At 45.1% G+C, this 16,869-nt stretch overlaps 1 protein-coding gene across 1 annotated transcript in view; it reads left to right on the forward strand.

The window, feature by feature from the left end:
- SEMA5A (semaphorin 5A) overlaps nt 1-16,869 on the forward strand; it is a 354,982-nt gene that overhangs the window by 82,129 nt on the left and 255,984 nt on the right. Inside the window, exon 3 of the mRNA XM_003407895.4 lies at nt 7,193-7,238. Coding sequence (XP_003407943.2) covers nt 7,193-7,238 — 46 coding nt within the window. The remainder of the gene's footprint in view (nt 1-7,192; nt 7,239-16,869) is intronic.

The following is a 16,869-nucleotide window of genomic DNA, read 5'->3' on the forward strand; positions in this document are numbered from 1 at the left end:
CTCTGTGCTTTAAAGGATGTTGTTACTACTTTTCCTTAGCTTCAAAGCCATGAATTTGGTTTTCATCTTCAAGTTCATCATTGCACTTGAAAATTTAGGGTATTATCTTAGTTTCCTGTGGATCTTATAGCAAAAAAATACCGTGTCATGGGTTGAATTGTGTCCCCCAAAATGTGTGTCAACTTGGCTAGGGCATGATTCCCAGTATTGTGTGTTTGTCCACTATTTTGTCATCTGATGTGATTTTCCTGTGTGTCGTAAATCCTAACCTCTATGATGTTAATGAGACAAGATGAGAGGCAGTTAAAATATCAGTGAGGCAGGGCTCAATCTACAAGATCAGGTTTTGTTTTAAGTTAATGTCTTTTAAGATATAAACGAGAGAAGCAAGCAGAGAGACATGGGAACCTCATTACCCACAAAGCAAGGAAAGCCAGGAATGTGCGTCCTTTGAAACCGGGGTCCCTGTGCTGAGAAGCCCCTTGACTGGGGAGGATTGATAACAAGGACCTTCCCCCAGAACCTACAGACACCGAAAGCCTTCCCCTGGAGCTGACACCCTGAATTTGGACTTCTAGCATCCTAGATTGTGAGAGAATAAATTTCTGTTTGTTAAAGCCATCCACTTGTGGTATTTCTGTTACAGCATCCCTAGATACCTAAGACATACCGCAGGTGGGTGGTTTTAGACAACAGGAATTTACTGTTTCACAGTTCAGGAAGCTAGATGTCCAAATTCAGGGTATGTTTATAGGGGGAGGTCCTTTGTTGTCTGTCCCAACTTCCGGTAGTTGCTGGTGGTCCTTGGCGTTCCTGGGCTTGTAGGTGAATCCTCCATGTGTGTCTGTCTCTTATGATGTCTTCCTCTGTGTGTGTGTGTGTGTCTGTGTCTATTCAGCTCCTTTTACAACTCAGAAGTGATTAGGTATAGGGCCCACCCTGCCCTGCTTTGACCTAATTAACATAACAAAAGAAAAACCTGTTTCCAAACAGGATTACACCCACAGGTTGTTGTTGTTGGTTGACTTCGAGTCTGTTCTGACTCACTTTGACCCTGTGTTTGCAGAGCAGAACTCCTCCATAGAGGTTTCAGGCCTGTGATCTTCGGAAGCAGATGGCAAGCCTTTCCTCTGAGGCACATCTGGGAGGGTTCATATCGCCAGCCTTTATGCTAGTAGATGAGTGCTTAACTGTTTGTGCCACCCTGGATTCCTACCCCCACAGGCAGGACATACTTGGTGCATATTTTGGGGGGACACAAGTCAATCCATAATAGACATCATTTATTAGTTGCCATCGAGTTGGCCGCAATTCATGGCGATCCCACGTACAACAGAACAAAACGTTGCCTGGTCCTGTGCCACCTTCATGATTGTTGGTAGGTTTGAGCCCATTGTTGGGGCTGTTGTGTCAGTCCATCTCATTGAGGTTTTCCTTCGTTTTTGCTGACCCTTTGCTTTACCAGCCACCATGTCTAGGTATCACAGGGAATGTCTCTATTTCAAGCTCTGTGCCATCTGAATATTGGCAACAGTTAGGCCAGAACCTGGCTGTGAAGAGACACTGTAGAGAAGATGAAGCTGGCTTAGGTATGGAGAAGCCAACTTTTCCCTTCATTGGCTGATCTCAGACTTAGCCAAATGGTGCTAATTTACATGTGGCGTATGTACGGTCTTCAGGTCGCCTCATGATCAGCTTTTGTCTAAACTTTTATTAAACCACAGCGACAGCAACCAAGCTAAAAAGTTTTCATAGGGTTGCTTGCTTCTCTGTTTTCATTTTCTCTTAATGCAAAGCACAAGCCTCCCTTTCTTACTTATTCTGGCTTCTACTTCTCATTATAACCAAGCCTGTAACCTACACGTTCAATATGCACTTGGAATTCTTTCCTTTGATTTTATTGTCGTATTCATCAGAGACCAGTTGAGTTATTCTAAGACAGTGTCATTTTAAAATACCTGTGTCTTTCATAATTAATGGAGGTCAGAGTTATGTTTTATATTGTCTCTAGATAAAATGGGTCATTTAGTTAATATGCTCATGATGGCTCCACCTTTCCTTCAGTGCAGGCTGAATTTTATCCCTTTATGTGGAGACACAAATGAGCTTCCTCTATTGTGGCCCGCACTGCTCCCTGAGAGAAGATTGTGTTGTGCTTAGTGATTTATGGCTGATAGGCCACTGGGGGACGTGATGCTCTGTAGAATGAGTTATTCAATCCTAGAGTCAATAAGGAAGAAAGTCTCTGGTGAAGACAGAAAAACTGTACCCTCAAGTCTGGTGGGGAAAGATGGGTGGGCTTCAAAATTGTCAGTTTGTGTCTGCCAGTTTTAGTGCTTTGTGATTTGAATCATTCAGTCTTTTTTATCCATGTGCTCCTCACATACTGTTACTCACATATTGGAGTCCTGAGTGGTGCAGGCGGTTACCTGCACAGCTACTAACCGAAAGGTTGGAGGTTCACATTCACCCAGAGATGTCTCGGAAGAAATGCCTTGTGAGGTACTTCCGAAAAATCAGCTATTCAAAGTCCTATGGAGCACAGATCTATCGTGACACACATGGGGCCACCATGAGTTGGAATCAACTGAACAGCACAGGTTTTTTGTTTTATTGTATCTGTGTACCACTCATGTGTTATTACTCCTACATGTAACAAGGAGTCCCTGGGTGGTGCAAGTTGTGAACGTGCTCGACCGCTAACTGGAAGGTTAGAAGTTGGAATCTACCCAGAGGGACCTTGGAAGAAAGGCCTGGTGATTTATTTCTGAAAAATGAGCCATTGAAAACCCTATGGATTGTGGTTCTACTCTGCAATGCATGGGGTCACCATGAGTTGGAAGCAACTTGACGGCGGTTGGCCTTTTGGTCGGGGTGGTACAAAGGGTTAACATGCTTGGCTGCTAACCAAAAGGTTGGAAGTTCGAGTTCACCCAGAGGTGCCTTGGAACAAAGGCTGGTGATCACCCAATGAAAACCCTAAGGAGCACAGTTCTACTCTGACATACGTGGGGCCACCGTGAGTCAGAATCAACTCCACCAAAACTGGCTTGGTCAAAGGTAATACGGTTCTTATATTTGAATGTGCAATTTGACACTTTATTCCAAGACATTTAAAAAAATAGGCCCATACCAAGGAAAGAAACACTTGTATTTTCATTTCCTACAGCCATAAAACTGAACCTGTACAGTTTGATGAGCTTTCTGTCACAAGAGGAGAAAAATGAGAAGCCTGGAACAGCGCCCCTAAGCTGTGCAGCTAATGCACTCTGAGAATCTAATTTCTTAACCTCTTGCACGGCTGCATTTCTCCCCAAAGAATGGCAATATTCCCTATTGCTACCTATTCACACCTGGGTGTTATGAAGATTAACGAGACCCCATACAGGCTCTGGGTTGCTCCCAGTGTTGCCCTGTTAGTGAAGCCGACCTGATGTGAGACATTTGGTTCGCATTCCTGACTGGCTGGGAGCCAGAGGCACTGCCTCCTTGTTGGAAAGGTTGGTGGCCTTACCCATGAACCTCACATAGGTTGTTTTTCCTCCTCGGTGCTTCTCACAGTTGCAAGATGAAGTGGTGGCATCCTCAGCGATGCCCTGGGGAACCGTCACATGCAGGAATCATAGATCTTACTTTGGTGTGCGAGTGGCCCAGCAGCTGGGAATATCAATTTTTTATTCCCCTTAGAAGATTATCTTTCTCTCTGTAACCTTTTGCTTCATAGGTCATCGACCCAAACTGTGATGGATCAAGCTGTCTTGGGAGATTTCAGCTCCCTCTTGTTGCTGGCTGGAGTGGAATTTCTCCTACAACAGAAATGCACTTGGAGTTGCACTTGAAACCAAGTATTTTGAGCACAGGGAGGGGTTGGAATCCACTCTGTGTTTTGACAAATTCTTAGGTTCCTGAGAAGTGATTAAAGGGTTCCAGAAAGGTTTTGTTTAAGTTTTGTCTCTGAAAATACTTGAAAATTGTAATAGATAAAATGACGACTAAAATATATAACATAGGTAGTCTCTGACTTACGACATGTTCGAGTTGCCGTGAACCGCACTCACCGTGGTCTTCTTTTGGATACATTTTACTGTTAGTAACATACACTGCATACCGAGTTGCACGTGATTTGCTGGTGTTATCATCCTCATGCCAAACCCTGAAGACAAAGAAACACTTGATTTATAAAAAAAAATAATAAAAGGCAATGGTAATGAAAACAAGAAAACAAAATAGGTGTCCAACTTACGGCAGCACTGACTTAGGGTGGAGTCGCTGGAGCGGAACCCGTCTCGAGTCAGGGACTGCCTGTTACAAAGTTTTCAGACAGAAGCATCCAGGAAGGCACTAACCTACCTACCTGGGTTTTGCACAGGTGACATTCATTTATTAGAAAGATATTTGAAATTATCTTCCAACATTGTGCCACTGAAGACAAATACACACAGAAACAAGGAAGGGAGCCAGCCAACCAGCCAACCAGCGTGCGGAGAGAGCTTAACGTGGAGGTTGACATTGTGTGAGAAGCCAACCAGCGTGCGGAGAGAGCTTACGTGGAGGTTGACGTTGTGTGAGAAGCCAGCCAGCGTGCGGGGAGAGCTTACGTGGAGGTTGACATTGTGTGAGAAGCCAGCCAGCGTGCGGAGAGAGCTTACGTGGAGGTTGACATTGTGTGAGAAGCCAGCCAGCGTGCGGAGAGAGCTTACGTGGAGGTTGACATTGTGTGAGAAGCCAGCCAGCGTGCGGAGAGAGCTTACGTGGAGGTTGACATTGTGTGAGAAGCCAGCCAGCGTGCGGAGAGAGCTTACGTGGAGGTTGACATTGTGTGAGAAGCCAGCCAGCGTGCGGAGAGAGCTTACGTGGAGGTTGACATTGTGTGAGAAGCCAGCCAGCGTGCGGAGAGAGCTTACGTGGAGGTTGACATTGTGTGAGAAGCCAGCCAGCGTGCGGAGAGAGCTTACGTGGAGGTTGACATTGTGTGAGAAGCCAACCAGCGTGCGGAGAGAGCTTACGTGGAGGTTGACATTGTGTGAGAAGCCAACCAGCGTGCGGAGAGAGCTTACGTGGAGGTTGACATTGTGTGAGAAGCCAACCAGCGTGCGGAGAGAGCTTACGTGGAGGTTGACATTGTGTGAGAAGCCAACCAGCGTGCGGAGAGAGCTTACGTGGAGGTTGACATTGTGTGAGAAGCCAACCAGCGTGCGGAGAGAGCTTACGTGGAGGTTGACATTGTGTGAGATAGTCTTGATAGCTGTAGTTACAGTGTTGAAGTCAGTCTCACCAGCTGACTCTGTGGTAAACAGGTGTCCATGAGTTGGAATCGACTCAACAGCAATGGGTTTGGTTTTTTCTTTTTATCATACGTAAGTACTTATTAAATAAATTTACACTAATAAGGAATTACTTTACATATTTTATATTTGATTATTTTGGAATAAGGTATTTGATTGCAAAAATAGGAACAACTGGGAAGCATCTGTCAGGAATTTATTGGCACTTGACGTGGTACGGATTCTTTCACTAGATGGTCACCTATTTATACAAGTGTCCCGGGCGTTGTTTATGTGTAGACAGGGCCACTGTCTGAGGAATTTGCATTCTTTAAACATACTGACAGATCGTATAGTTCACCTGCCTTGTTTTGTACATGAAAGTGAGGCACCCTTGAAATAAGTGGGGACATGCACTTTCAGGAGGAATTTGTGTGAAACACGTTAATTGCGGGGTGAAGCCAGCGACAGCCATATACCAGCCCCAGGACTGAGAACTGATTGCCTAGAAGCACAACCTTGTCATTGGCGATACTAAGATGTGAGCCTTTCTTAAAATGATTTATAAATAAATGCACCTGTGAATGGACGGTGACAACATGGGATACTTGTACCGTGAGAACTGTTATTGGGTGTGTGTGCATGTGTGTGTGTGTGTACGTGTGTGCACATGTGTGCATTCTTGTGTATAAAATGCAGGTAAAATTAGGAAAGGAGCCAGGTGGTGCAATGGTTAAGTGTTTGGCTGCTAAAGGAAAGGTTGGAGGTTTGAACCCACCCAGTGGCTCTGCGGGAGAAAAGACCTGGCAATCTATGTTCTTAAAGATTACAGCCTAGGAAACTCTGTGGGGCAGTTCTGCTCTGTCATAGGGGGTCGCTATGAGTTGGAATCCTGATAACATGTCCCAAGTATGTGAGATGAAGTCTCGCCATCCTCGCTTCTGAGAGGGCCACATCAGCAAATGAAGGCCCCGAAAGGTCGGCTCTACTTTGAGGAGGCAGCTTTCCCCTACTCATCTTTTGAGTGCCTTCCAACCTGAGGGGCTCATCTTCCGGCACTATATTAGACAACGTTCCGCTGCTATTCATAAGGTTTTCACTGGCTAATTCTTTTCAGAGGTAGACCGACAGGACCTTCTTCCTAGCCTGTCTAGTCTGGAAGCTCAGCTGGAACCTGTCCACCATGGGTGACCCTGCAGTGGCACAGCCTCTAGCATCACAGCAACACACGAGCCCCCCCTAGTACGACAAACTGACAGACACATGGGGGACAGCAGTGTAGCCCCAAGCTAATGTCAGTAGTTGTGACATGCTTTCTGGTGCTCTGCCGATCTTGATCACACTTCTCAGGGTTCTCTCCCTTCATTGTTCAAAATTGAGTTTCCTTTTCTCTGATTTCCGGTTTCACAGCTGGGCAGCCAGCGGTGACTCTTCCAAACTTACCCATCCAACAAGATGGAGGACTGCACTCTCAGACTTCTATTTAATTCAAAGCTTCACCTTGTTTTAATTATAAAACGCAGGGGATGTAGGTGATCAGCAGAATGAAGACTCACGAACAATGGTTTTATATTGTCAAACTTAAACTCAGTTTCAGAATTGAATGCCCAGGTCCTTTTGCCTATTCCATGTAGATCAAAAGAGTGTACTAATAACACAGATTCACTGTAGTCATGCTCACAGATACACACATGCACACACACCCCCCTTATTCCTTAGCTTCCTCGCCAGTCTCAGACTTGTGCCTGTTGACACTTGAATGCTGCTTGTTCTTGGAGCAACGAGGAAAACTGTGCTCCACATGTTCTTAGCAGGAGGATACATTCGAAACAAAAATCTCTGTGTTTTTGTTGTAGTTCTCTTGATTTTTATGACCTGTTATTTTTTGGATCTATTAAAATAAAACTCTCTCTTTTTGTCTTTTGTAGGAACTACCTCTTCAGGTTGCAGCTTGAGGACCTCTCTCTGATTCAAGTAGGTGCAGTTTGCTTCTCTCAAGCTTTTGTTTTCACTTCCAATTAACTCCTGTTTGAGTGGATGGAGACACAATATAAAGGCGTTGATCCAGGCCAAGCTGGGCTGTGTCCTCAGTGAATACAGCCACGGGACCCCTGGCCGAGCTGGGCTGTGTCCTCAGTGGATACGGCCATGGGACTTCTGGCTGAGCTGGGCTGTGTCCTCAGTGAATACGGCCACGGGACCCCTGGCTGAGCTGGGCTGTGTCCTCAGTGGATACGGCCATGGGACTTCTGGCTGAGCTGGGCTGTGTCCTCAGTGGATATGGCCACGGGACCCCTGGCCGAGCTAGGCTGTGTCCTCAGTGGATACGGCCATGGGACTTCTGGCTGAGCTGGGCTGTGTCCTCAGTGAATACGGCCACGGGACCCCTGGCTGAGCTGGGCTGTGTCCTCAGTGGATACGGCCATGGGACTTCTGGCTGAGCTGGGCTGTGTCCTCAGTGGATATGGCCACGGGACCCCTGGCTGAGCTGGACTGTGTCCTCAGTGGATACGGCCATGGGACTTCTGGCTGCCCTCTGATGTGAGGCGTCCTCTGCTTTAGTTCCCCATTAGGCTTGTCTCCTGTGTGGCCCCTCTTCCTTCACAGGTATCATCTTGGTTCTACTCCTCGTCAGACGGTAGACAATTCAAGGCCATTTCCCAGTGTCTGGGTGTGCCCCTTTCTCCCCAGTTAAAGTGACCATTGATTAGTTTGATGGATTTGGTGGTTAGGTTCTGGTACAATCAGTCTGTTTGAAAAGCATCTTTGTTTTTCTGTTTATCACCTATAATTAAATGTGCACGTACAGGTAAAAAGCCTTACAGTTGTGGTTGTTATTTGCTATCCAGTTGGCTCTGACTCATGGCACCCTTGTGTATAACCGAATGAAACGTCGCTCGGTCCTGCACCACCTTCATGATTGTTGGCATGTCTGAGTCCATTGTTGTGGCTGTTGTGACAGTCCGTCCCATGGAGGGTTCCCTCATCTTCACTGACCCTCTGCTTTACCAACCATGATGTCCTTTTCTAATGACTGGGCTTTCCTGATGATGTATCCAAAGTAAGTGAGTGAAAGTCTTGCCATCCTCACTTCTAAGGGCCATTCTGGTTGTATCTCTTCTAAGTCTGATTTGTTTGTTCTTTAAAGCAAAGAGTAATGATGGTAGATGAAATGAGATTTACCTACTCCCCTTATTGCAGGTTGTGGGGAGAAGGGGGCTGTGATTCTCAGGATTGGGTAGAGAGTTTGTTTTTGGGCAGATCTGAGACCCCAGAACCCACTTTAGCCCTCCAGTATCCAAGAAATGTCTGATAGGAAGGGTCTAGGAAGGGTCTCCTGGGAAGGGAGGTTATGACCCACAGTGTCCCTCAACAGGGTTCTGGAACTCTCCATAGGCCATGCCAGGATCCTCAGGATGTGTGTCCTGTGGAAAAAGTTCCTCATCCAATTTTTTTTTTGGTGGTAAAAAAATATGTTACACAGTGTTTGCAAATTGAACATTTTTTACGTGTACAGTTCAGTGACATTGGTTACATTAATCGTGTTGTGCAACCATTACCCATATCTGTTGCCATGTTTTCCATTTCCATTAAGAAAAACTCAGTGTAATTTTACCTCTTATACTAGGGCTTTAAGAAGAGATTGGAGACACATTTGTATTATTTTATTGGTCTTATGATATTGTTATTTGTGAATGTTCAGGAAACTTCAGAGCTAGGGTTTGATGTTGATCTACCTTTGATTCACCAGGGCCTTAAAAATAGTCCCCTTAAGCAGAGCTAATACAGTGCAAAGCAAGGGCCTTGAAGGCAGACAGAGCCCCACGTGGGATCCAGCCAACCATGACTCCCTGTAAATATCAGTTTCCTCATCTGTAAAATGGTCATGAAACACCAACCGACTTAACACTATCATGGTGAAAATTAGATAAAGGCACATAGAAGAGACAAAGTGTATCGATTTTTCAACAAATGCTTATCATTTCTTATTGTTTTTAACAGTAGTAATAATAATAGCAGCGGTAAATTATGATCTCAGTAGCTTCATCACACGTGGCAATGAATTGTCTCTTCACTGGAACTGAGTACAAGACTGACATCTGTCCATGAGCAGTTGTTGGTAAAATTATGAATGTGTGGTAAGGGGTCAGAATGACCAGCAGTTTAACCAAAATACCATTTTAAAGCTGACTTAAAGCAATCTGTTATCAAAAATACAGCTTTTAGAAAAGAAGGGGGCTGTATATTTCGCTCTTTTTGAATCTCAGGGTGTTGTATACCTCTTGGCACGGTGTATGTGCTCAGAAAAATGGGATGTGTACATGAGTACACGCATGAGCACTTACATATGTGTGTGCACACCTGTACTTACACATGCACGTCCATTTATTTCCTAGCTCTGTCTGCTGAGAGGGTCTAGAAGCCATGCCACTCCAGTCGCAATGAGCACGCTTAGTACACAGATACTGGTTTCTAAATAGTTGGGAAAGTACCAGATAAGGCTGAAGATCTTGTGTGCCAGAAAGTAAGGAAGTGCTTACAGAAAGGTGGGGGCATGTCAGTGAGAACTAGGAGGGGACTTACGGACAAAATCTGGGATAATTTGTCAAAGCAGATAATGATAACAGGAGATTATAGCCCATTGAATAAAATAAAATTTGAGAATACATAATACATATATATGTGTGTATATATATATATATATATATATATATATATATATATATATAACAAACTTGTCTCTGAGTTGATTCCAAATCACAGTGACCCTATGGGGTAGGGTAGAATTGCCTCATAGGGATTTCTAGGCTGTGAAACCCTGGTGGCACAGTGGTTAAGTGCTGCGGCTGCTAACCAAAGGGTCAGCAGTTCGAATTCACCAGGCGCTCCCTGGAATCTCTATGGGGCACTTCTACTCTGTCCGACAGGGTCGCTATGAGTCAGAATCATCTCGACGGCACTGGGTGGTTTGAATCTTTACAGAAGCAGACTGCCACATCCTTGTCCCTTTTGGTTGGCAGCTGAGCACTTTAACCACTGCACTATCAGGGCTCCTCATGAGACTATAGTAACGCAAAAAACAAATGAATTAATAAACAAATGGGGAAAAAGGACACATATCTATCTTACTATTAAATGCTGGATGATATAGAAGGAATGATATAATTAGACCATTATCATTTGGCAACCATTGCATCATCAATCAGGTAAAAAATTATCAATGGGTGCCAAAATTTATAGGCAAGAATTTGATGACAACTAGGGTATTTATCTAGCTTCAAAGTAGCTGCCTACAAAACCCTTGTTAATTACAAGAAAAATAATACCAACCTGAGCGTGAAGAAATCTGGCAAATACCACAATAGCCCGTTAGTTGGTGGTACTGTTACCTATAGTGGTACAAAGAGTGATCACCAGATTCTTGGTTGGATGCCAAGACTTCCGTGACATTCCATCCAAAAAGTATAACAAATCCAGTCATAAGAGCCATCAGACAAACCAAAACTGAGGGACATTCTAGAAACATCTGAACTCTAGTCTTCAAACACTACAGAGCCATGAGAGGCACAAAAGGAGTGAAGGAGAAATAATAATAAAGGAGAAACAGATACTCCAGTCAAGTCCAGTGCTTTGATCCCAAATTGCATCTTGAAACAGAAAACAAAACAAAACAAAACAAAATCTTGCTATAAAGGTCGTTATTGGAACAACTGGCAAAATTTGAATAAGGTCTGTTGATAAGAGAGTCCCAGACCCAGTGCCATCGAGTCGGAATCAAGAGTAGAGATGTATTAATGCTAATTTCCTGATTTTGATAACTGCCAAGAAAATGGGCCCAAATGTGTACCTATTTCAGAGCTCTTAGAAAATAATTTGTCTTCCTGTTTGTTCTAAAAGCCTGTTGTTTCTGTGTTCAATGGCTGAATCTTAAAGTCTGTGGCTCAGGACTTCCCGAAGAAGTTGCTGTCAAGTTGACCCCGACTCCTGGTGACCCCACGTGTGTCAGAGTAGAACTATGCTCCACAGGAGTTCAGTGGCTGAGTTTTAGGAAGTGGATCACTAGGGTTTTTCTTCCCAGACGACTCTGGGTCTACTGGAGCACCATCCTTTCCATTAGCACCGAAGCCGTTAACTTTTTGCACTACCCAGGGGCTATGGTTATGTAAGAGAATGTTCTTCTTTTTGGAAATACTGAAATATTTGAGGGTAAAGCATATAATTTCTGCAATTTATTCTCAAATGATTAACAAAATTATAATGTATACAGATATATACCCAATGTATATACAATGTACATGATATATACACAGTGTTTACGGATATACATACGATGTCTATACAGTGTATACAGACACATACACACAATATATATACAATGTATAAGACACACGGGCTCTGCACATACCACGTGCAGAGAAAAAGATAAAGCAAATGTGATAACAAGTTAACAGGGAAACCGTGTTAAGGGTGTTTGAGAATTAAATGTGCTATTCTTGCAACTTTGCTTGACATTATTGCAAAGTACTGTATTTTTACACAATTAATGTGTACCTACTTTTCTTTGCCAACCATGCCCTCCTACTGAGAGGTATTTTCATAATCGTGCTGTGCTAATTTTTTACAGCAACTTGTATAAGGTAATTGGCATAGAGGTGCTTATGAAAATACTTTGAGGGGGAGGGCAAGTTGGCAAAGAAATTTAGAAGATACGTGTTATTTTACTGTATTTTTAGTGTGGTAAATTGAAGTCCCAAATCGGCGAGTGTGTTTGCCATTATTACGTGTAAACTAGAGTTGAGGGGCTTCTCATTTCCATGATTGCCTTGTGGAGAACAGGTTTAGTTTCTTGATGACATGAAGTGCTCTTATTGAAGGGCCCACCAACATCACCACCAGGCGAGAGCTGAGTCGACTGTTACAGGATCAAGGAGGAAAACCATGACTTCTGAGCAATGGCGTTCAGACACAGCTGCACTAAGCAAGGGGCACAGTGGGCAACTCTCACCTTTGTTGCTAATTGTTTGGTAAGGATCAGTGTGAACCCAGCGCCTGAAGTGTGGGGATGGATCCAGTCCTTACCTTCCCACTTTTCCATCCTCGTCACCAGGTACCCAGAGGTGGGTCAGAGCTCACGAGGTAGAAGAACACCTTTTAGGGCAGCTTCCCATGTTGCATTTCTCTGACCCTGGCCACCCAGAGCTAGGTCAGAGCTCACAAGTTAGAAAGACACCTTCGTTCAGACTGCCAAACAGACAAGACGCCAAGCCCCTGCTGGCTCTCACTGCCCCTGTGGGTTTGTTAATTCACTAGAACAACTCACAGGATTCGTAGAGCGTATACCATACATATGGGTACAGATTTATTACAACTGAAAAGGATACAAATGAAGAGATAGACAGGGTGAGGTATGGGAGGGGCCTCAGCACGGGGCTTCCATGTCACAAAGAGGGATACACCACCCTGTCCCATGCACGGTCACCAACCAGATTGCATCATGCCTCCTGAGGCTTAGTCAGCTGTAGCCCCCAGGTGGGCTCTCTTGGTCTGGCCAAACCAAAACCAAACCAAACCCATTGTCATCGAGTCAAATCCAACTCTTAGTGACCCTGTAGGACAGAGTAGAACCCGCTCCGCACAGGGTTTCTAAGGCCGTAATCTTTAAAGGAGCAGATTACCAGATCTTTCCTCTGCAGGGCGGCTGGTGGGTTAGCAACTGAGCGCATAACCACTGCACCACTAGGGCTCCTTTTTTGGTTTGGTCAGCCCCCATTTATTAGCCTCAGATTTTGGTACAGCTTGAAAGAACTGGGAACAAAAGGCAAAGTTGCTTTCTGCACGGTGATTCCATTCCCGAAAACCACCCTAAGGACAAATGTCACACCCCACTGTTGCCTTGGCGGGGAGTAGCCGCTTTCTCCTCTTCCACATTCCATGGTGGTGTTATCTGCCGTGTAGACAACTGTTTACTTAGTGCAGAGAGAGAAAGCTCGCAGTTCCTCAGGGCAGGCTGTTTTCTCTTTACAAGCCTCAAAAAGAGGTCTTGTTGATTTCTGTGAATTTTCGATTTTAATTTAAATGACTGTTTGCAAGGGCAACAAAAAGGAATGCACACCATGACTAGCAAAGTGCTGCTGTGCTGGTATCAAGGCTGCTTTGGAAAAGGGCATCATAGTTGGTACAGGGGAGGGAGGCTCATCCAAAACGAGGGAAACCGTGCATGAGATGGACTGACAAGACAGCTGCAACAAAGAACTCGAACATCCCGAGGGCCCGGGGGTGGCTCACTACCAGGCAGTGTTCATTAGGTCCTTAGATCACAATGACTTAGAGCCAACGCGATGGCACCCAGCAACAGTGAGCTTGAGATGTGCCTAGTGGCGTTCCGTCGGCAGCAGAGATGGGGGTAGAATTACTATTCCCCCAAGTAAACACTATTTGTTTGAAGTAAATTTCTTGACATCACCATAACATTCACGTGTTAACACGCTATGAAGGCAGATTGCCGTGTGTGGACTATTTGTTATGATTTTCAAACACGCAGACTTTAATGCATTAAAGGAAAAACCCTAGAGTTGCTTTTAGTTTAAGAAATTATAACTTGTTTTTCATAAATGACTGGAGAATCCACGATTCGGGGGTAGCATTTCTAAGGCACCTTTGCACTCGGGGCCTGTGACACACGTCCTCGCAGCTCGCGGTGTGCTGGAATTCCAGCATCACCCGTGGGAACCCAGTCATTTCCAGGCGTGGGGGTAGAAGACGCTGTACTTCCTTACAGTGACGCGTCTTTCCGAGTTCATGTCAGAACAGACTCAGATCTTCAGCATCGCTTTTCTTCTTGTTTTATCACTGCTGTTATTTTACAAGAACAAAGCTTTTTGGGTAATGTAAAAAACACGGCTGCCCTCAAGACTAATCGACAACATTCTCCCATCTGGGAGTAAATGGCACATGGTCTGGGGTCGTCTCACCAAGCAGCATCTAAGGAACACAGAGGCGCTCCCCTCATTTAACCTCACTGTCTCTCTGAGGCTGTGTTGGGAAATAGCTGAAAATCTATATTTTGTTTTGTTACTGAGGAAGCGGCCTGTTTTCTTGCTCACAGCTGCTGGAGTAAGCAGGAAACGGGAAATCTGCATTCCAGTTTGCCACCTGTCTCTGTGGTTTCCAGATGAAAACCGTTACCTCTTCTCTGATGATAGGATCACTAGCACTAGAGAACTCTCTTGAAAGCTAAGGTAGATTTTCATTTCTTTAATACATACATACCAGGGAATGGGAAATTGAGTTTCAACTCCAGTCAGCGTGGAGGTGAGTAACTCTCACCGCGGGGGGGGGGGGGCACTTTTACACCCTGAGGACATTTGGCAACATCTGGAGACTTTTCGGTTGTCACAGCTTGAGGGTGGAGAGGCAAAGGTGCTGCTGGCATTTAGTAGGTAGAGACCAGGGATGCTGCTAAACATCTTCAAATACACAGCGCGATCCGACCCCACATGGGCCCGGGGTTTTAGATCAGTGTGACCCCAGCTCCCATGTGCTTTGAAGAGGCCGTTTTCCAGTTTGTGATATTAAGATTACGTGATTGAAGGTCTTTCGCATGCTAGAGAAATTTTTCTCTTTAGATTTCTCCATTTATATAACCAAGCACATATATGAATCCTTTGTGGCTATTTCTAAAGAAGCTGCTGGAATTCTTGAGTTTAAATTGCTTCCTTTTATTCATATGAAATTAAATTTAAAAATAAATTCAATTTCTAATACCAATACCTTCGCTAATGGGTCATAACACTGTTGTATAACTGCCCTTTGTTGGAAGTCTACCGCGTAATTTGAAGAATGGCGTATTAATTAATACTTTAGAATAACTATTCAAATAAGATTCACAATGGTTCACTTTTAAAATTGTGTTTTATGTTATGTTTATCTCCCTTTCGGTCTTCAAAAATCATGATTCTGAACTTTTTTTTTTTGCCTTTCTTTATCATGTGCTTTTAAAATCACAGTGTTTTAGAAGTGGAAGGGCTCTTAAAAATTCTCTTCATTAAAGCCCGTCTGGGGTTGGCAATCTGAGACCTGTGGACCATGGCAGACTTTGTGGAATATCAGCGACTTGTCTGTTTGTATAGCGCTGGTCTGTGAGCCACAGTTAATAAGGTTTTATAGGAACGGAGTCGCAGTTGACCAGCTGCAGCAGAGGCTGTCTGGCCCACAAAGCCTGTCTAGCCCTTTAGGAAAATGCTCGCCACCTGTTATGGCACCAAGTGGAGTCCCTGGGTGGTACAAACCGTTAATGTGCTCACTGCTAACCAAAAGGTTGGAGGTTCAAGTCCACCCAGGAGTCCCTTGGAAGGAAGGCCTGGCAATCTACTTTGAAATAACAAGCTGTTGAAAACCCTGTGGAGCACAGTTCTACTGTGACACACATGGGTTCTCCATGAATTGGAGTTGACTCAACAGCTATCACCTGGGTTTTGGTATGTATACCTTATTAGATCCAAGACTATGATCTTATAAGTGCCTAGTTTCAGAGTGCTAGTCAAGGTGGGTTGTTGTTATTGCTGTTAGGTACCATCAAGTCAGTTCCAACTTATAGAGACCCCATGTACAACCAAGCGAAACACTGCCTGGTCCCAAAGTGAGTTAGCTGCTGTTAATGAACAACCCCTCAGGCCCAGTGGCTAAACACACGTAAAAGCTTGTTCTCACTCTGGAGCTCCGTGCGATGCCACCCCTCAAAACCCCAGACTGTTCTGATTCATTGTGTAGCCATCTTCAACCCACAGTGTACTGGGCCAGCATGGAGATTTGTGGTCTCCATACTCCTGCCCCAGCACCACCAGTCGTCACTCAGGCACTTGACCTCACCCTACTTCAGGGGGGCTGGGGGACATGCCTTTGGCTGTGTACCCAGCAAGAAGCAGAGACTTCTGGCATTAGTGGGCATGAGCATTTTCTCCTGGACTGTGCTGCAAACAAGACTACCGCAGGACAAGACACTGTGCTGCAAACAGGACTACCCCAGGAGTGCACAAGAGCCTGTGCTGCAAACAGGACTACCCCAGGAGTACACAAGAGCCTGTGCTGCAAACAGGACTACCCCAGGAGTGCACAAGAGCCTGTGCTGCAGACAGGACTACCCCAGGAGTGCACAAGAGCCTGTGCTGCAGACAGGACTACCCCAGGAGTGCACAAGAGCCTGTGCTGCAGACAGGACTACCCCAGGAGTACACAAGAGCCTGTGCTGCAAACAGGACTACCCCAGGAGTACACAAGAGCCTGTGCTGCAGACAGGACTACCCCAGGAGTACACAAGAGCCTGTGCTGCAGACAGGACTACCCCAGGAGTACACAAGAGTCTGTGCTGCAGACAGGACTACCCCAGGAGTACACAAGAGCCTGTGCTGCAGACAGGACTACCCCAGGAGTACACAAGAGCCTGTGCTGCAGACAGGACTACCCCAGGAGTACACAAGAGCCTGTGCTGCAGACAGGACTACCCCAGGAGTACACAAGAGCCTGTGCTGCAGACAGGACTACCCCAGGAGTACACAAGAGTCTGTGCTGCAAACAGGACTACCCCAGGAGTGCACAAGAGCCTGTG

This window comes from Loxodonta africana, chromosome 2 (genome assembly GCF_030014295.1).
Source record: "Loxodonta africana isolate mLoxAfr1 chromosome 2, mLoxAfr1.hap2, whole genome shotgun sequence".
Classification (NCBI taxonomy): Eukaryota; Metazoa; Chordata; class Mammalia; order Proboscidea; family Elephantidae; genus Loxodonta; species Loxodonta africana.